At 44.8% G+C, this 21,578-nt stretch overlaps 1 protein-coding gene across 1 annotated transcript; it reads left to right on the forward strand.

The window, feature by feature from the left end:
- The first annotated feature begins 699 nt into the window (after window positions 1-699).
- On the forward strand, window positions 700-21,068 carry enpep (glutamyl aminopeptidase). The gene is made up of 20 exons (XM_035416921.1): window positions 700-1,837; window positions 4,733-4,874; window positions 6,144-6,275; window positions 7,388-7,508; window positions 7,998-8,152; window positions 11,264-11,377; window positions 11,740-11,874; window positions 12,309-12,374; window positions 12,712-12,777; window positions 13,103-13,263; window positions 13,822-13,904; window positions 14,068-14,204; window positions 14,546-14,601; window positions 15,998-16,148; window positions 16,572-16,645; window positions 17,001-17,105; window positions 17,821-17,991; window positions 18,649-18,789; window positions 19,426-19,507; window positions 20,036-21,068. Exons 1-20 carry the CDS (start codon window positions 1,206-1,208, stop codon window positions 20,180-20,182), a joined length of 2,871 nt encoding a protein of 956 aa, XP_035272812.1. The 5' UTR covers window positions 700-1,205; the 3' UTR covers window positions 20,183-21,068.
- The last annotated feature ends 510 nt before the right edge of the window (window positions 21,069-21,578 follow it).

The following is a 21,578-nucleotide window of genomic DNA, read 5'->3' on the forward strand; positions in this document are numbered from 1 at the left end:
GTTCATGGTGTTAAGAAACATTTAAACTTGGCTTTGTCATCAGAGAACAAAAAAAAAAAAGAAATCCCAGAAACACAAACAACAATGAACACTCAGCTAAAATGAACTTAAGTTATGTTAAATTAACTCTTACAGTGTACATGTGGTCCCCACTGAACTCACGTAAACTCTGTTGAAATTTAATTAACACTAGACATTTAACTTCACAGAAAAGGTTTTTTCCTCTGAAATGAAGACTCCTTGGGGAAAAAAAGATCTTAACCCTCTGAACAGTAGGTTTTTACAAATGTGTTTTCAAGATTCTAAAGAGTTCTAGAACTTTCAGTCACCAGCAGTGATTGTTACATCAGCGTTAGAATGTTCAGTCGTGAACATTCTAATCACGCATTTGCGATCCTACACCTTTGAAGGGTTAAAATATTCCTGTCGCTTTATCTGTCTCATTCGTTAACTGTACGGGTTGAAGGTCCAGCTCGACGTTTCTGGCGTTAAATATAAACTGTTATCATTCAATTACGGGCCGAGCTGGGAGGCTTGCTGTGCAGGAAGCGTCCTCCCCCCCGCCAGCCCCCCGCCCCCCCCCAGATCTCTCCGCAAACGCTGCTTCCTGGCTCCTGACAGCGCCCTGGCACGTGAGCGCTGATTAATGTGGCCCTGATTTATGTTTAACCAGGGGGCCGTATGAATAGAGCAGCCAGGCTGGGTCCCTCCGCTGTCTGCGTCCAACTGGACTTCGGCTCGCACCGACTCTCCCACACACACGGCCTCTCAACAGGCACCTCTCTTACGCGCCTCTCTCTCTCTCTCTCTCTCTGTCTCTCTCCCTCTCTCTCTCTCTCCCTCTGTCTCTCTCCCCTTCTCGCCCCTTCTCTCCCTCTCTGAATAACCTCCCCACCTCCGTGAGGCTCTCTCCTGCAGAAGGCGGTGCTCGGACGGATAAAAAGAAGCCCGGCGCACGTCCGAAGGAGGGTCTGTCCTGTTTCTGCTGCTTTTTCGGGGACCCCCCCCCACCCCCGGAGGTGTTCGGCTGTTTTTCCTTCTTCTCTCTTCCTCCCTCCATCGGTTCGGAAGCGGGGGGCGCAGGAGAGGTCGGCGAGCGCGTTTTTTTTTTTTTTTTTTTTTCGGGAACCCCCCCTCCCCTCCTCTCCCTCCTCCACCCCCCTGACTAGACCAGCCCCTCGCTTTTTTTTTCTGGGCGAGCGGCGATGGCGGAGAGCATGGAATTCGAGAAGGTGGAGAAGCGGTACTGCATTCGGCGAAAGCACGCGCTGCTCATCTGCGCCGTGGTGGTGACGGCGGCCGTCGCCGTGGGGCTCGGGGTGGGCCTCAGCCGCCCCTCCCCCTCCCCCTCCCCCCCCTGCGAGGATACCCCCAAACCCACCGAGCCCCCGAAACCGGACCTCAGCCGCGGGCCCTGCCGGCGCTCGCAGGACACCAGCGGCGGGTGGACCGAGTTCCGCCTGCCCGACTACGTGCGCCCGTCCCGCTACGACCTTCACCTGGAGCCCGACCTGGACGCGGACTCCTACACCGGGACGGTCTCCATCCACCTGGCGGTCACACAGCCCACCCGCCACCTGTGGCTCCACATCCGGGACACCTTCGTCAGCGCGCCACCCCGGCTCCAGCTGCAGAAGGGCCAGGACCGGGCGGACGTGGCCCTGAAGGGCTGCTTCGAGTACGAGCCCCAGCAGTACGTGGTGGTGGAGGCGGCCGAGCAGCTGGCGGCCAACGGGCCCGGCGAGGCCTACGTCCTGACGCTGGACTTCCGGGGCTGGCTCAACGGCTCCCTGGTGGGCTTCTACCGGACCACCTACACGGAGAACGGGGTTCTGAGGTAAGTGCCTCCCCGCGCCGAAACCGCGCGCCGCGCCCGCCTCCGTAACTCACGCTCTTCCGCGTCTTTAGCCGCAAGCGGGGAGAACGCGACAGCTTCTCCTGCTGAAGTAAGCTCTAAAACAGGCTCGGCGGCTCAAACACAGGGTTATTCCCCTCAAGGGCAGACAGCTCAACACAATTCAACTTGATTTATGCCCCGGGAGGCGACCGTAGCTGGACCGGAGCACTGCAAAGCAAACAAAAACGTTACATTTGCATTACATTTCCGTCACTTGGCAGACGCGCGCGGTCTGCGTGGTAATACAAAAACCAAACACACACGTAAGAGAACTTTAAACAAAAATCCTGTAAGTTCCCAGGCCAGCTTGTGCAAGTTAGAAACAGGGAAAGCGCAGACAGAAAGCAGAGGGATGTCCACAGGGTTAAAAAAGCAAGGTCTGACAAAAGGCAAGGTGTGTCTCTCCCTGCGTACCGTTTCCAGATAATTATGGCAATCGTACACAGAACTTAAAATTAACCTTAAGCTCTAATTAGACGCCTACTGTCAGAGGCTAGTTTGAGTACCCATTTATTTTTTCTCTAAATGCAGGCGTCCTTGAATGTGCTTGGAATAACAGACAGAGAGGAAGTAGTAATTGGGATTAGAATGGTTTGGCAGTGTGCGCATTAAAGCCAAGGAGTTCGACCAATCGCAGCGGCTCACTCATCGTTAAAGCTGCGGAGTTCGACCAATCGCAGCGGCTCGTTCATGCAACCTCTCCTCAGGCAGAGCCGTGGGTCAGGAATGGGCCAGCTGTCCGAAGCAGCTCCGTACTGTTCCACAAACATTCCCTCCTCAGTGTGAAACTTCCCACCATGCACCACAACATGTGTGCTGTCCAACTGAGATGGACAGCACACACACACACACACACACACACACAACACTCTGCAATCACTTGGCTGAGACACTCTTATCCAGAGTGGCTTAGGGTAGTGAAGAACATAACAGACACACACACACACACACACACACACACACATATATATATATATATATATATATGCTAGACTCATTAATATAGGCGCATTAATATAAGGCACACACTCCATTTTCTATTTCAAAACCATACTGCTGCTCTCGTGGTGAATGGCAGAAATGTAGGATTTGATTTACATGTGTACACACTCACAGATGCGCACGGTACACACATACTAAAATGGTCACACACACACAGACACAGACACAGACGTAAACACACAAAAAATCTCTCAGCATCTGTGTAGTCATAATGCACTGAAACACTTACATGCGTACACACACTCTCTTACATAACAGACACACCTGCTCGCACTTGCAATCAAACACACACTCTCAGCTGTTTATAAACTTCCACAGTGCCAGAACCATTTCAAATACTTGCTCCAGATTGCCCTTTTTGCTTCGAAACAGCAGTGCATTAAATTGTACGGGCTTTAAAATAAGTCTATGATCTGTGACTGGGGGAGGGGGGGGGGGGGGGGGGGTGAGAGATGTAGTGCAATCTGCTAAATAGCTCCAGTGTTCTTTCAGAATGCCTCAAAATACCTTTTCGCTTCTTCTTTTTTTGGGAAGCAACATTAATTCTGACCATAAAAGCACAGGGGAAGTGCACTCTTTTGTTTTACTCCATTTCCTGTCAGCTCAGCGTTAGGAGAACGAGACCAGGGGACTGAGACGGGCTGCATGATTTCGAAGCCAGACTTTCCAGGAATGTGCGCGATTGTGCGTCAAACCGCGCAGAACGACGACGCCGTCGTCTTCTCTCAAACGTCCCGCCGTCAGAAACGAAACAGCAGACTTGCCCTCTGCCTCTCGGATTATAAGCGCAGCCCCGTACTTTGCTCCCTAAAAAAAACTCTCACTGCTTTCCGCTGATTTTTCCGGGATTTTATCTGCGTCGAGTTCAACTTTGGCCCAGATTTGATCTGAACACTTTACCCTTAACTTCAGGGTACGGCACTTCAGAAACGGGCACATTGTTTGTTACCTCCCGCAACACTTTTCGCCCCTGCTCATGACCATTCCCTGCATAACATGCATAAGGAACAAATAAAAACGTAAAAAGTAAAGGCCTTAAATGAATTACTCAAAGAATGGCATGATTTAGAATGCATTTACTTAGCTACTTCAGGCTCTGTGCCAGTTGCATATGACGAAATATCTCTATTTGTCTTGACTTTCAAAGAGAACGATTTCTTGGAATAGGGAGAATGGATGCATAAACCCAGTGCCCAGTTAAGTCAATTTTAATGCTGATTTTGTTCCCAAAGTCATGTTCAGCACACAGGGAAACAGTTATTAAAGCAGAACATAATGATAGTTTCCATAAGTTTTTCTATGCTGTGGGCAATAGCGTGGTCATGGCCTAAAGCTGGGGCATCCAACCTTATCCGAAAAGGGTCAGTGTGGGTGCAGGATTTTGTTCTAGCTCAGCACAACAACAAACTGATTCAACTGATTAACTGATCACAGTCTTCAGTTAAAACAATGATAAGTGGAATCAGGTTTCTTAGTGCTGGGTTAAAACAAAAACCTGCACCCACATCGGCCCTTCTCGGATACGATCGGACGCCCCTGGTCTAAAGGATTTGAATGTACATTCCATTGCAGGCATTTGGCAGATAGTCTCATCCAGGGGGACTAATATAGCTTTTATATTTAACATAGTATCCTTTTTGAGCAGATGGAGAAATGCTGCAGAAAGTTTTGTCAATTATTTTGCCCAAGGGAACAATGAGAGTGTCCTTCTGGGGGATCAAACCTGCGAGCACTAGGCTACACGGCCCATTCCCTAACCACTATACTATCCTAACCCCTCAAGGAATGTGATGACAATTATCTTTGTTCTTTTTTACCGTGTTATATTTACAGAAAAATCGCCGCCACTGACCATGAACCCACAGACGCCCGAAAATCCTTCCCCTGTTTCGACGAACCGAACAAGAAGGCCACCTACAAAATCTCAATCACTCACGACAACGCGTACGGTGCCCTGTCAAATATGCCAGTCGAGGTACGGTGTTAAACATGAACAATGACAACAACAATAATAATAATAATGATGTATTATTATTATAACTATAATAGTGATAAATAACTCTATTTGCTTTACAACTCTGTTTCATTCACAAGATTTCTTGTAATTCATTGTCCAAATGTTTTTTTGTTTTGGCAGACAGAGTTTGCCAAAACAGTACATTGCTGTGTGTGTGTGTTGACACCTACATGGAAAGATTTTATCACATGCCAGAAGGATCTTGCTAATGTGCCAACATCTGGCCAGAATTGGGCAATTTGTTTTTAGCTCTTGGCTACAGCCAGCTGATTATGCAAGCGTCTTGCTGGAATCGGCCTTAATGACTAGGGTGTGTAAACGTCTCATCAAACGCTTGAAATGAATGGGATATTGTTTACTTGGCAGGATACAACATGTATGGGTGAACAGTGAATTGGGAGTGCCTCAGGGGTTAGTCTTGGGTCCTTTATATAAACAGGCTAAAGGATTTCACCTAAATCTGTTTAGAACCAAGCAACTGAGTCACCTGGACCTCCACCAGAGGAGACTGTTATTCTTTAATATCTACCAATTTTGGACAGTCAGCCTTCTCCAGTAAAGCAGCTAAAAATGTAATGCTCTGCCTATCAATCAAAAAAAATGAAATAAATTAATAAACTGCTGTCACAACATTGATCGATGCTGGTCAAACCTGCACACACGAAGTTCAATCTTATATATACACATGAATTTAAATCCAACAGAAAAATTCCCGCTCAGATGTGCAATTTTGACTGATTTTTGAATATTTCAATGTTATGTGCCATGTTCTTGCAATGAGAGAGCGATGTCTTCTGTCAGTTTATTCCATTCAGGTTGAATGCTTTGTTCTTATTTGTTTGTCTATATATCTGCTCGCAGACTGGAGAAGAAATGCAATTTTTTGTTATATTGAATATAATGCATCAGATTTCCAAAAACGGAAATTCATGATGTTACTATACATGGTCCTTAACATATAAATTGTCCAAGGCTTGCTGCTGAAGTAAGTCTGTAGAACTTTTTGTTCAGTAGTTATATGGTCTGCTTCACTAGCAGGGTTGGGAGTAAAGATAAACTGAGAGGAGTGAACGTTGATAATGAGTAATGAAAAATGTTAGAGGCCCAAATCAGGCTGCTGTCATTCTGTCTCAGGTCACCAGAGACAAAACCAGGGCAAAGTTCGGGTAAGAATTCCGCTAACCCTGACTCCTTGTCTTATCCCCCCCCCCCCCCCCCCCCCCACAGAAAACAGAGGAACTCCCTGGTAGTAAGACCAAAACTTCTTTCGAGCTATCCGTCCCGATGAGCACCTACCTGGTGTGTTTCGCCGTGCACCAGTTTAAATTCGTGGAAAGACACTCGTCACGAGGGGTTCCTGTAAGCAGTCATTTCCTTTACTATCCGCATGCTCTTTTTGAATCAGTGGAGGATCTTCTTTGCTGTGTAGAATCAGTGGAGGATATTCTTTGCTGTCTTGTATCAGTGGAGGATCTTCTTTGCTGTCTTGAATCAGTGGAGGATCTTCTTTGCTGTCTAGAATCAGAGGGGCACTAAAAACAGCAGTTTTAGAGCAGAGTATCCTGTCTGTTGGTATGTTGAAAGCAGAAAGGAGAGTGTTCTGCCAGTGCCAAGTTTACTACATACCTGGACTCCATTCCCTCCCTAGAGACCCACAACGCCTTCAGCAAACTCAAATAATCTCATTAAAAAATGAACAAAACAGCTTGAGCTGGGATGGAAAGAATAATTTTCTAGGACGGCCTGTTTACTTCTCTAACTCTGGCTCTGACCAGCACTACTTAAAAAATGATAAATAATAATAATAACAACAACAATAATAATAATGCCTTTAAAAACCTAAAAACCTATTGCTTTCAGTAAAGGCAGTGGAGGCAGGTTATTATCAATAAAATAATAGTAATAAAAGTTACATTTTTCCTGTATATCATTATCTTTAATTTGATTTTAAAAAGGCAAGTCTTGCCAATCTAGGGAGCAATACAATCAGTGTGCTATATTTTCAGACAGGAGTGCCATAGAACACACAAGGCACCATATCAGTAAAAAGAAAGTGGATTCTGAATGTTGAAGCCAATGCAATGAGCTCATCTGCTCTGCATAAAGCAACAGTGACTCTGGACTTGAATTCTGACACATAAACAGAGTTTCCCTCAGGCTTTGATCCAGAAGTGAAAAAAAATACGATAAAAACAAAGAGGAAAAATAAAAAAGTAGATTGCTTGAGTTTCTCTTGGACAACTTAAAGCCAGAGACACATTTCAAAAAGCCAGGCGTGATTAATTGTATTTACTTACGACTTCCTGTCTTCAAACTGTTATGAATTTTAAAATTATGATTTATATAAATAGACCCTTGTTCGTTAGAGGACCGTGCTACATAAGCGCGCATTGCATCATGTGCGGGCATGAGAAGATGGCGGGATGTCTGCGTCGCGGACGCAATTTTGACGTGTTCTCCGTTCCCCGCAGCTGCGGATCTACGCGCAGCCCTTGCAGATTGCCACCGCGGAATACGCGGCCAACGTCACCAAGATAATCTTCGACCACTTTGAGAGCTACTTCAACATGACCTACTCCCTTCCCAAGCTGGGTAATTATCTCCCCCGTCCTCGTCAGTTAGTCCCACGGGTATTCCGCGGAGGAAAAACAACACTGGGGTTTCCAATTAAATGCACAAGCTGAGGGAAACCGTACTAGTGGACTTACCAAGCATCTATGAATGCTATCTCGTTGTACCAGGAATATCCTACTAAAGCTCTTCTCCTGCTACATAATTTTCAGACAAACTCACATGTGTTTGTTGCACACTCGCTCTATTCATGGATGAGGTATTTCTTTCTTCAGTTGTCAGGGTTGACATCTCTAGAATGTGAAATACTGGCCCTGGCACGTGTTCCTCGGAGTACATATCCATTGGGTTGCACTTGAGTGGTTTTCCTATTAAAGGCTATTCCTCTTGTTTTCAACAAAACACTTAAAATGAGATATGTCGGTCTCCGAAACAAGCTGTACCACGGCGGCAGTTTGGGGGACCCATTCCGCAGATCTGAAGCCCACTGGTGTGTTTGGTCTTCCGCAGACAAGATCGCTATCCCAGACTTCGGGACGGGAGCCATGGAAAACTGGGGCCTGATCACCTACAGGGAAAACAACCTCTTGTACGACAAGGATGAGTCATCGTCCTACAACAAGCAGCGTGTGGCCAGCGTCATCTCCCACGAGCTGGTCCATCAGGTGAGCGAGCGTCTTCCCACAATTCCCTGCGGTCACGCGCGCGGCAGCACGGTCGAAACGGGACGGCGGCAGCTCAAGCGAGAGAGCTTTGCGTCAGATGGGGCGGGGGGACTTGGTTCAAAAGCCCGCCGTTCCGGGTTGGCAAGCGACCCGGGGTCGGGTCGGGCCCGGTTCTGGCCCGAAGTCGGTTCTACCTGGCTGGAATCGGCGCAGATCCGGCCCGGCGTCGCTCGCTACCTGCGGTGACGGTCTTTATGAACAGGCACCGTGAGAGACGAGCGCGTCAGGAGTGCTTCAACGTGTGGTCGTTTATCACGTCGATCGGTCTCTGACACAGCCGATTTACGACGGCGATATCAGTGCCACGTGCCGGGACACCTTCCTGCTGAGCGGTCACGAGCTGAAAGGTCAAAGATGCGCGAAAACATTTTCAAATCAGGGGTTTGAATACTCTCATCAAGTTGTGCTCCTGTCTCCCAGCATGTGTTCATTAAAAAAAAATGTCCTTAAGTGCTTTTTATATAGTACGGAAACTGAGGTGGGGATTCATAACAGTGCTGGGGGGGGGGGGGGTGTTGTGGGGGCTTCATTGAGAGTTACTGCCAACTGACTGACTGACTAAAAATACCACACACCTTGTTGTCAGGTCCCCCCAGGGCTTGAGTTTGACACCCCAGGTCTAAAAAAAAAATTCAGTTCTATCGCAGAAACAGCGCCTCCTACAGGCGATCTAGAGAACAAACTGATAATCTTCCTCCCTAGAACGGGAACAACAGCCAGAGAGCCCTGCGGTCATAATGGTTTTCCAGCCACTCCATAAACCCGTTTATGATGTTTGCTGCAATAGGGCTGGATAGAGATAAAGCACAGACGAAGGCACTATTCGGTAATTTACTTTTATGGACTGCCGAAGGTTGCTGGACTCAAATGTGTGTTCGGTTTGGCAGTGGGTGCGGGTGCGGGTGCGGGTGAGGGCGAGGGCAGGAGAGCGGAGGGGGGGGGGGGAAGCCCGTGATGTTACAATGACTTTTCTGTCCCCTACAGAGAGGAACAGAGAATGCGTAGAAGAAGAAGGGGGAGGCAGAGAAAGAGACAGTGAAGGAACAAAGGGAGAAGCACAGAGATGAGAAGAGAGAGAGAGAGAGAGTAGAATAAAGGGTGGATAGAAAAAGGAGGGGGAGAATTAAGACATTAAATGTGTACTGGAGGCCCCATGGCCCCTGTGTGTATGCACAAATTCAACCTGACAGACAGATGTGGAGAATCAGGGAGAGGGGAGTCGCGCGGACGCGGCCGCGGCGCGGAGGTCTGTGAGAGAGGAGCCTGGAACCGGCTGGCCCCCTCCCAGCGGTAGCGTAATGTGGTTCGCATTTAGGCCGGGGAGGAGGGTCCGCTCTCGCTCAGACGTGTGAAGCGGTGGCGAGAGTGCAGCTCGGCACGGACGGTTCTGTTCTGCAGATGTTTAAAGAAAAAAAAAGAAAAAAAAAGTCAAGTCTTGGGCGTCGTCCCAGAATTCCGCTAACGCGCAAAAGCGTGACGGTCCTCACCGCTAATGTTACATCGCTGTTCTCTTAGCCGCGTCGTAAAGTAAATATGTCGCAGGAAGCGTGTCCGTAAAAGATGATCCATGCGCCGCGCGCGTATTTCTTTTTTAAACGGAGCGTGTGGAGCGCGAACGCCGGACCGTTTGCCGAAGCTCCTCCGCTGACGGCCTTAACGGGACGAGCCGTGACGCGCCACGGCAACCGCGAAACGATTAAAAACGAGGCCGAGGTCAGGCCGTCTTAACGAGTTTCTGACTTCAGTCGACGAGCCTCGAAGAGGCTTGGTTATTTTAAGGGACTTCCAGGGCACTGTGATCTTATTTCAGCTTTAAAAAGGTGAAAGTACCTTCATGAATATCAGTCCCAGTTTCACTGACTTCTTCTTTTAATATTCTAGCTATTATTCTAATAATAATAATAATAATGATAATAATAATAATTATTATTATTGTCAGGAGTTGTGTATCAGATTGAACAGATTAAATGTGTGGCGCTGTTATATTATCCGGGATCAATGTGTTTAAGGACCCTCGAGCTTCTCTCTGAGAGTCTGACCCCGGACACGTGCGCATTCGTGGCGCACAATTAAATTTTGCGCCTCATTTCATATGAGCAGATCCACATGGGCACCGCGGTCCTTCTCTGGGGTTTGGTAAATATTTCTTAAAACCCTGAATATTTGATGAGGCCTTTTCACACAAGTGAAACCAGGCCTGACAGAAAAAATAATAATAATCTGTTCTACCAAAAAATTTATTTCATTCTTTTCCCATACTATAATCCATTTGGCCCTTTATCCCTATGGCACTGTTACTGAAGAGGTATTTTAGTAAAAATAAAAACTTTTAAGGCAATGTTTGATAGATTCCACTCCTTTCTGTACTCCAATGTCCTCAAAAATGAAGAAACTCTTATGATAATGTGACCTTAGTCCATACTCACACAAAAGCAGCATCCATCCTTGTGCCTGGTGCACCAAAACAAGATACTGAGGATACATTTAGAATAGACACAAATAATTAATTATCGAGGAAATCAGTTAACTAAAATGACATTATAAATGCCTATTACACGATAGGGAACATGTTTGGTGTGAAGCAGAAGCTGTGGTTTGTTGTTTATTGATGGATAGTTGCGTGTTTTTTATTTATGCTTTTGTCCTTGGGTAGGCAAGATAGTTCTATCACTCTTTGGTCTCATGTAATGTAGTCCATTCCTAAGTCCCAAACAGGAACCGTTTGTCATCGGTTTGACAGACCACCTCACCTCGTTTACTGGAACTTTCTCACTTACGCAAAGCTCACAGTATGTCTGGCGACAAGCCTTTGACAAGAGACAGCCAATTAACAGAAATAGACCCCCTCTTGCATTAAGGGGTGATGTGTAATGCGAGTGTACAGTCATCACAGTACGTCAGCCAGGTTCGACATGCAGAGCACGAATTAAGCAAGGAGCAGAGACCAACCACGGTCCTGGATTACTACCTCAGCGTGAGTCACCGAATTCGGCCGACGTGAGTCAACCCGTCGCGCTCCAACGTGCTTTCCCTTCCGCTGTTCCCCTGCAGTGGTTTGGGAACATCGTCACCATGGACTGGTGGGACGACCTGTGGCTGAACGAAGGCTTCGCCAGCTTCTTTGAGTACGTGGGCGTAGAGGAGGCAGAACCCACCTGGAACATGGTGAGGCTTTTTTCTTTTTCTTTTTTTTTCTGCTGTCAAAATATCAAACCCTGAAAAACCTCCCTTGCACCAGAGAAGACAGATAGGCTGGTAAATAGTCAGTTAAAAAAGTATTTTTTCACACATACCATGTTTAATTGTAAAATATTTTTGTGCATGCGCTGCAGTGATAATTCTCCCACGCATTCCCAGAAGTCATAGCTCCCTGAAAATGTCCATGGGAATATTCCCTCCCTTTGTAACTGTAGTTACGTCAAGGACCCCCAACCCCCCCCCCCCACCCCCACCCCCCCAAACCAAACTACAGACATTATGTCACCTTTCGCTAAGCCCTATGGGACATATTCCTCTGCCCCGCCCAGCGTGACATCATGATCATCGATGACGTGTTGCCGGTGATGGTGGACGACGCCCTCCTCTCCTCCCACCCCATCATTGTGGATGTGTCCACACCCGCTGAGATAACCTCTGTGTTCGATGGCATTTCCTACAGCAAGGTGACATCCTCCTCTTCCCCTACAATAGCGACCTTCATTCGTGGTCCCTGAGAACCACAGGGTCTGCTGCTTTTTGTTGTTACTTGGCACTTCATCGATCAATTAAAGCAATCGATTATACAGTTATCTCACCTCACCTGGTTTTTTTGGTCTTAATTGGTTGCTGATATTAAGGTGAAAACAAAAACCAGCAGACCCAGCAGCCCGGCAGGACCAGGAATGAAGATCACTGACATTCAAGGACAGTAAAATAGGACCAGGAAAGGCGTGCCCTCATAAAAAAATAAAAAAAAACCTCACATAAAACTACTGAAATCATTTTGTCATGCCCAGGTGATGGACAGGATGACTGTTCGATGTGAATGCTGGACTCTTAAAATCGGCAATTTTGCTTTGAGGGAATTAACGGTTGTGATTTGACCTCCCTCCTGCAGGGGGCGTCGATCCTGCGGATGCTGGAAGACTGGATGGGGAGAGACAAGTTCAGGGATGGATGTCGGGTGAGAGAAATCTCATCAGTGGCTCACGTCTGTTGAGACCACACCAAAGCACAGTGCTCCCTGTCTAATTTATCTGCTATACAAAATGTATGATTCATGTATTCAAGATCATTTTGAGAAAAATTATTTAGGAAAATTGATCATCCTGCAACACCTCTCCATACAGCTAAAATGTATTTGTGATCTATATGGTTAAGAGCATCATTTAAATGCCACATTTAAAAACCCATACATTCCCCTGTCTGGTCTTGGCATTATTAAGAAACCTTACACTGAAAAATGGATGAAACAGGAACAATTGCAGCATTGACCTTAATTTGTTTCTTCTCTTCCCAAGAAATATTTAGAAGACTTCAAATTTAGGAATGCCAAAACTGCAGACTTTTGGAGATCTTTAGCAGCGGTAAGTTATGTAACAATCTTTTTTCATTTTATAAAATAAGTAAATTCCTTTTTTACCTCGATGTAGGCAGAAACTGATTGGCAGCAAAATTATGTACGTATTCAGTAACTGAATTATTATAATCTTAAACAGCTATGTATAAATAAAATAAACCATGTACATATGGATTAACTGTGTGACTAATACTATCAGTGTTTGCAGTGTGGTAATATGTTGCACTACTTGAGTTCAGAAATGAGCGCATTAATGTTGTATCTAGGTTACCGAGTGGGAGTAACAATGTTGTATCTAGGTTACTGAGTAGGAGTAATAATGCTGTGTTTAGGTTAGCAAGTTGCCAGTGGAAGACATTATGGATACCTGGACCAAGCAGATGGGTTATCCTCTTCTGAGTTTATCGTTTGCGGGCGCAAACGCCGCGTTAACACAGAAGAGGTTCCTGCTGGACCCCAAGGCGAACCCCGAAGAGCCCCCCTCCCCATTCCAGTAAGCACGGTCACCCTTGGCGACAGTACTGCCAATCAAACCATCCTCCATTTGACTCTCGTGCTATAGGAGAGGCGTTTAGCCTACGGTAAATGCGTCAAGGGACAAGACAGGCGGTGCTTTTAAAGAGGAAGCTGTAGAACTTAGCCCCACCCACTAAAATATGGTTTAAAATCTTTGGAAGTGTAATTTTGTCGATTTATTTTTTATGGCAGTGGACTGCAGTGTCCAGTCACAAACCAGGGTTAATCCAAAATGGGAAAATCACCCTGCCGAATCCCTGCATGTATGCGTTTGTTTAAACCATCTAAAATAACAGAAGAAAAACTTCACAAAATGTACATGGGGCATAATTATACTATTTACTCCTTTTTAGTACTGTCTTTTACTATCATGTATCTCCGAAAATGATTAGCTCATGCTTATCTTGCATTTACAGTCACATTTGTTTCAATACCGGTAAGTTAAGAATTCTTGAAAATCAGCCTATTAAGAGAGATCACTAAACGATTGGTGAGTTATTTTGAGATGTTTTTTTTATTATTGTTCTTTTTCCAGGTACAAATGGACCATCCCTGTACAGTGGCATTCTCTTGGCAGGGAGAACAACGGCACCATCATATTTAACAAGAGCCAGACAGGTACAGCAGCCAGTTCCTTAAATAATCAACCACCTCTAAAATTCACAGATCACAGGCCAAGCCTTCAACTGGCTTTTAAACATTTAGCCGACTCAGATTTGCAGGGATTACACAGTGCACGGCATTATGGGATGTGTGACTGGCTGGTTTATGTCCTGTGCAGAAGTAATGGTGACAGGCTACGACAGCAACGTGGATGGACTTCTGAAGGTGAACAGAGATAACATGGGCTTCTATCGGGTCAATCACCATGACGACATGTGGAACACAATCAGCGAGAATCTCATCACAAACCGAACGGTATTATTATTATAATTATTATTGTTATTATTATTAGTATTAGTAGTAGTTGTGGTACTAGTAGCATTATTGCTGTTAATTAGTTGTTTATTAGTTGATTCGTATTAATATAGGCTTAATAATAATTAAGGCAACAAATTTTCATAATTCAAGTTACAATAACAGTGTCTCACGCAACATTCAAACATATCACCACTCTGCCAGTTCCTTTACCGCTTTGCCATTGTCTTTAAAAAGTTTTTTTTTTTTTTTTTTTACTTCAAGATAAACTGCTCATTCTCATCACCAGCAACAGTATTCTTGCAAACCAACCATGTGAACTTTTTTTTTTTTTTGTACAGGACTACAGCGCTGCTGATCGGTGTGGCTACATCGATGACGTGTTCGCCCTGGGACGGTAAGCCACAACGGGCCACACCCGCCAACTGCGCAACTTTTGGGCTGTTAAGCACAGTGCCGCGTCATCAAAAAACCTCCCTGACCACAAGGCCATTCCGCACACATTAAACCAGGGCGTGCTGAATTTAATAAGCACAAGGCCCTCCTATGGAATCAATGTAAGGTAGCTCAATATGTGTTCAAATATGGAAATGAAATACACCTGCAGGTTCAATGACCCCACACAGTGTTTTGTTGGATTACGGGAAGCAGAAGGTCATGTGATGTTTACATTGTCACTCCCTATTCCCACTCTCTAATGCAGAGGTGGGCAACGGCAGCCTTATCTATTTCTCATTTTCACTTGAATGTCTGGCCCTAATTACTTCATTAGCCCTCACATTAAGGGCATCGGACATTTTAGCCTGATAAGCGCATGAACGACAGCCAAAGTCTGTTCTCGTGTCCCTTTATGAAACGTTTTACTGCGATTTAATCTCCAAGTGAACCATTATTTGGGTTCCGCAGCCAATCAGCTCATTTTGCCAGGGTAATTGCTGGAAACAAAAACCTGTACACACACCGGGACCGGAGTTTTCCAACCCCTGCTCAAGCACTGTCATCTTATTCAGTCATTTTAGTAGTGCTATAACGTGCTTTATGGTTTTATAGTTTTATTTGGGTGTTAGTATGAATTTATGATTGGAATTATCGTTTGAGGTTGGCATACATTAACTGAGATTTAGTGATTTATTGATGTTGCTCGTACACTTGCTGATCTGGGAAAATTGTTTCCCAGATCTGACACTGCTCATATCAGTCAGGTGAATGCACTTTGCTTCCCTTTTACTGTGTGCTTCCCTTTCTCTGTATTTAATGTAATGTAATGTAACGTAGTGCAATAGGTTGTGTGTGTAATGTGCATACATTGCATCTTGCACCTCAACTCAACCTCTGTTAAGACTCATAACATGACATGACATGACATGACATAACATAACATAATGACAAGAACAGGCCATTCGGCCCAGCAACCATTTTCCTGACTAAACTGTACCTAGTGCTCTGATTACCTATAGACCGGATAGTATCTAACACCTTATCAAGCCTAGTCTTGAAAATCTCTACTATGTGACCTAGTAGGCTATTCCACCCATTGACCACTCCCTATGTGAAAAAAAAAATTATTCCTAATGTCTGTACGGAATTTACCTTTTGCTGATTTCCATTTATGTCCATTTATTATCTCCTTTACTCACCAGTGAGGATTCACCGTTTGCTTAAAAGCATTTTGGGGTCACTGGTCACTGTCGCCGTAGAGGAATACTGTATATCACACAAATAAATGAAGCCCAAAGTCAAGACCGCCATTTTGGCTCTTGTTTCCTCTGTCTGTGTGTGGCTCGTCGGACCAGGGCGAATATCGTGGACTACGGGAACGCTTTCAACCTGACCAAATACCTGAGCGCAGAGACCGAGTACATCGTGTGGGATAGGCTGTCCTCCTCCATCTCCTACGTACGGGACATGTTGATGGACGACGACGCCCTCTACCCCATATTCCAGGTAGGCTATTGTATGGCTTCTTCTGGGACACTGATGTTCTATCACACAACCAGAAATACAGATGAAGCCAGCTTCAGTTAGTCAGGGAGGCACACAATCTGTTAGGTTAACGAGAACTGTTTTTCTACTCTCGTTGAAACCTCCCAACTACCTCGATTGTAAATGTAAAATTCGAGCAGTCCTATTTGAAGATCTTCAGAATAGATAAGGCTGACGTCCCTGTCTCTGGTGAAGGCTCCCCCCTAGTGGCCTGAGAGAGGCATTGCGCCTAAAGCAAAATGGTAAACAGGACTTGTTTTTGATGATCACTTATGCCTCAGACTACTTCACACCTACAAAACTGACATGTCAGTCAAACTTAGGCTGACTGTCTGACAGGCTGTCAGTCATTCTGTTCTGACTGTGTCACTCTTTTTGTTGCAGAAATACTTCCGTGATCAAGTGCAAACCATCGCTAACAATTTGGGCTGGGAAGACACCGGAGGCCAAATAGAAAGGTTACAATTGCACTTTTTCCACTTAATCACTATGTTTGTGTGTGTGCGTGTGTGCATACACACATGAGATCGCAAGACAAATTCTGCACATTTGAGTAAATTAATACAAGCTGTTAGAATTGCCGGGAAAGGTTACTGTACTTTATTTAAAAGTTGTAAAAAAAAAAAAAACATTTAACCTGTTACACATTATGTCACAATTTCAACATGGAGGAAACACCAAACTGTATTAAGGACTGTTATAAACTGCAGAATTGGGTAGACTACACCCTAAGCTGAAAGATCGCGTGTACAGCACTTTGAATGAAGCGTGCAGCGTGACGCTGGAGCGTGTGTGTCTCCCGGTGAACTCCAGGCTCCTGAGGGAGACGGTCCTGGGGCTCGCCTGCCGGATGGGAGACCCCGGTGCTCTTCAGCAGGCCACTCAGCTGTTCGACCAATGGATAACCCAGGGAACCAGGTGACCGCTCGACCCGCCAATGACAAAACAGGGATAAGGCGCAAGTGTGATTTCGCCTTGCCTTGCAAGGGACCCCAGAGGTTTCCACCAGTCACCAAACTGCCTTGTTCTGTTTGTTGTTGCCGATGCACCTTGTGATTGGTGGAGCTCCTCCGTGGTCTCTGTTTGAAGTAAAAGTAAGCGTAGACTCAGGCATTCTATGGTGATGATGCCAATGTCTTGTTCATATTTCTCTCCATTAATGTGTTAGATTGAGTCTGGACTGTGTCAACGCTGACTAGATCTGGGGGTCCTCTCGGGCAGATGTACAGTGCTCCGATGCAAAGATTAGCATTTACCCTACCGAATAGACAGAAGCCAGCACAGAAATGAGATCAGCTGACAGTTACCCAGGGGAATTACTAACTGAGAGATAAAAAGAACACAAGGAATCAAAATTATTATTATTATTATTTTTTAAAATTATTATTATTATTATTATTATTATTATTATTGTAACTCTTATTATTATTATTATTTAAAAAATTATTATTATTATTATTATTATTATTTAAAAAAATTATTATTATTATTATTATTATTATTATTATAATAATAATAATAATAATAATAATAATAATAATAATAATAATAATAAATGGAAACCTCTCCAAGTCCAGAAAGTGATGTTTTGTCTCAGGATATTTTGACCCATCGTGACCTCTGACCTGTGCAGTGTGGGCGTGAACCTGCGGCTGCTGGTGTACCGGTACGGCATGCAGAACTCTGGCTCGGTGGAGAAGTGGAACATCATGTTCCAGCGCTACCTGGCCACCACCCTGGCCCAGGAGAAGGACAAGATCCTGTACGGGTTGGCGTCTGTGGAGAACGTCAGTTTGCTGAGCCAGTAAGACACGCCCCTTTTGCATCACTGTGGCGAAACTCTGCTCGGGTTTGAGGAAAAACCTTCCTAGCAGAACCTTTTGGAGCACAAAACAACCTCCCAAGCAGAACCTTTCAGCACACAAAAAACCTCTCAAGCAGAACCTTTTAGAACACAAAAAAACCTTCCTAACAGATTGAGACTTTAATGAGGGTGGGTTTAATGATTTATTTATTTTTTTAAAGTTGAATTGACCAAACCGACGGGTGCTGTTTGAGATAAGAGAGGAGAGAGAGAGCTTTTTGAGAGACGTCGTCATGTCAGTGTAAGGGTTATTTGCATTTTACCCCCGTCTGGAAAAGACCTAGAAACGTCTAGCCTAGTTTTTTTTTTCACGGTCCTGAAAACAGTTCAGATTTCAGAAGGAGCTGCAGCTAGCGTGACTCAGACATTCCAAGAAGTCAGCAGCTCAGGGCCCCGTCTCCTCGGGCAAAGCAACACGTCAGACGTGATGCTTGAAGGTTCGGTTGGTGGAAAAAAAGGGGACCCCAGAAGTATTCTTCGGGGCAAGAGTTGGTCAAAAGAAAAGGAAACAAGAGAAAACACGCTGATAAGGGCCAAGCCGAACGGATCACTCACCGCATATTTTTCGGGGGGGTGGGGGCGATTCTCTGCCGATAGGTTGCTGGAAGCCTCCAGAAATGAGAGCTTGGTGCGAAGCCAGGATGTCTTCACCCTCATCAGATACGTGTCCCTGAACAAGTACGGCAAAACCATGGCCTGGGATTGGATGACTCTGAACTGGGAATACCTGGTCAACAGGTAAGAGTCAAGTCACACGATTTTATAAATGTTTTTTAAATAAACATTTTGCTTCCTGTTAAACCCACGATTACAGACGTACGCCAAGAAAAAAAGATGTATCAGCAATTCAGTCCAATAATACCAGTTCTCTCCTTAGAAGTGGTACTATTATGAAGTGTATTTGTACAAATCGGCCAGCAGGTGTCAGCACTAACAGAGTCGGTCTAAGGATTTGAATACATACTACTTAAAAACTATAATAATACTGTATCATGTAACAGCAATTCTAATAATTCTGCTAATTTAATACATCACTAACAGTTTAAGGAAATTTAGAAATAGATTATATAAAAAGTGCGTTTTGGGCTATCATGTTCTGTGTTCATGCTGACTTTTTCATCAATTGTAACTGTAGGCACCCCTAAAAATTGGTTTAAAAACTGTAGCCCCAATATATTCATAAGCCATGAATAAAGGGTAGTGTGTTAACCACTGTGTGAGCATATGACATGCCCAGAATGTGTAACAGGGGTATTTTTGGGGTACACTGTGGGGGGGGGGGGGGGTGGGGTCGAGGTGCATGTTGAAACACCCATGGCCTTTGAGCATGGTGGACTCACCCCTCTCCTGTGTGCCCCTCCCTTCCTGTGTCAGATTCACCATCAACGATCGCAACCTGGGCCGGCTGGTGGCCAGGATCACCACCGCCTACAACACAGAGCTCCAGCTGTGGCAGGTAACCAGCGCATGACCCCACCCTGAACCCACAGGGGACGGGTGAACCTACATCTAATCTAATGCGAAGGGGAACGGTTTCCCAGCCAGCTGTGGGGAAGCCATTTTGGCTCTGACGAGCATCGCATGCAGTTCCAGTTTCTGGGCTTGTAGTTTCCTGTATTTATTTATTTATTTATTTATTTATTTATTTATTTATTTATTTATTTATTTATTTATTTATTTATTTATTTATTTATTTATTTTATTTATTTATTTATTTTAATTTAGGTGTGGGAACATTTATTATATTAATTTAGTTATAACAATGAGCAGCAAATTATTAACAAAATTTATTTGATTTGGGGGTGCAGGACAGGGTTAAAATGCATTCAATGCATTCAGAGGCAGGCAAAACAGGTTGGGGGCAGGCCAGATATGAGCTTGCGTGTACTAGCAGTGTACCAGCAGTGTACTAGCAGTGAGTGTACTGGCAGTGCAGGGATGTTTGCAGCAGGTGCGGACTCTGTCCTGTGCCATTGCGATGCAGATGCAGCACTTCTTCGAGCGGTACCCGGAGGCGGGCGCCGGGGAAACGCCACGGAAACAGGCCCTGGAGACGGTGAAGAACAACATCGAGTGGGTGAAAACCAACAAGGGCGAGATCGAGGCCTGGCTGCAGAGCAACGTGGTGTAGAGGCTGCCGCCGTCCGCGACGAGGAGCAAAAATGGGTCTAAACCAATACCACTCCGTGCTTAATGGGAGCTGTACACAAACTGCAAGCGTAAGCTGTGTACTACCGCGTTAAAAAAGAGACCACTGTGAAGAGCTTTGATGCCCCGAGACTGGTATTTATAATTTATACCCTGGTATTTATAATGTGATGTTCAGGGGACTGAGTTATAGATATGAGGGAATATTTCAAATATTCACTTCAGACGCGTTTGTCTTATTGTAATTTCAGTAATAATTTATGTCATAATTTAGATAAGAATATAACACAAAACCCTTAAATGTTTTTTTTTTTTTTGTTATGTTATTGAGGTAATGGAAACACACAGTGTCGTTAGCTTGAGCACAATCCAGAGACTGTTATGTTTTTGGAAGTAAATCCTAATCCTATCCTATGGGTAGCTGGGCCAGATGAACTTTAGCAAGACTGGTTTGCCACGGCAAAAATTATTTTAGTTATTGATCATACATAGCCAGAATGCATTAATTACTAAAACATAATAAACATAGTGCAGAATTACAGCCACGTGACCATAGTCATGATGTCCTGAAATGTTTCCGAGATTCAGGCAGTGGCTGCAGATATAATCGCTTGTGCATTTTTCTGTTACCTCTCGGGGGGTAACATGGGATGGGTTCTTTGTTTCTGTCTGGTTTTTTTTTTTTTTGTTGTTTGTTTTTTTTTTCGTAAAAATGAAGTGTATTTTTATAAATTATATTTTTCACTAATGCGAAGCCAATTGTAACTGGTATAGTTTTGTAAAATTGTGAATGGTTTTAAATGTGTTTTTGAAAAAGGAATATTAAATAAAATGGCAAAGTTGTTGAGAATCATGGCAATTATGTCTTACATGTGCCTGGGTTTTTTGTTTTTTTATTGATTATATTTATATTTAAAACCTGCCCGAATAAACGTTTTGGCATGAATGAATGAAAGAATGAATAAATAAATTAATTAATTAATAAATAAATATGTTGTAGGATTTCAGTGGCATATTGTGCGCGCTTTGCCGCCCTCTAGTGGCTCTAACCGGGAGGCAGCCCCTCCTGGCGAGTTTCCTTGCCGGGGAAAATGTTCAGGGGATCCCGCTGAGAGACCTGAGAATAGAATCCGTCAAGAGCTCAGAATTCCCGCGAGGCTTTCCCCCGGGCGTGTGTTTACATGGAGCTGCCAAAAACTCATCTCTCCCGCTCTCCCCTGCCGCCTCCTCCAGACGCTCGTTTGATGGTAGCGTTTTTAGTATAGATGTTTTTCATTTCCTCACTAGAAGGGCACAAACCATTTTTGTTTCAAGACCCGTGTCATTCTCTTCCTACCTTCTCAGAGAGGTTGCTTGTGTGTATGTGTGTGCGTGTGTGT

Source organism: Anguilla anguilla, chromosome 5 (assembly GCF_013347855.1).
Source record: "Anguilla anguilla isolate fAngAng1 chromosome 5, fAngAng1.pri, whole genome shotgun sequence".
NCBI lineage: Eukaryota > Metazoa > Chordata > Actinopteri > Anguilliformes > Anguillidae > Anguilla > Anguilla anguilla.

Excerpts from the sequence above, each read along its gene's own strand:
- enpep (XM_035416921.1), top strand. The coding sequence starts at position 1,206 with ATGGCGGAGAGCATGGAATTCGAGAAGGTGGAGAAGCGGTACTGCATT. Across the intron at positions 4,875-6,143 it reads TGTCAAATATGCCAGTCGAG|AAAACAGAGGAACTCCCTGG; the intron begins GTACGGTGTTAA and ends CCCCCCCCACAG. Across the intron at positions 11,875-12,308 it reads ATGGCATTTCCTACAGCAAG|GGGGCGTCGATCCTGCGGAT; the intron begins GTGACATCCTCC and ends TCCCTCCTGCAG.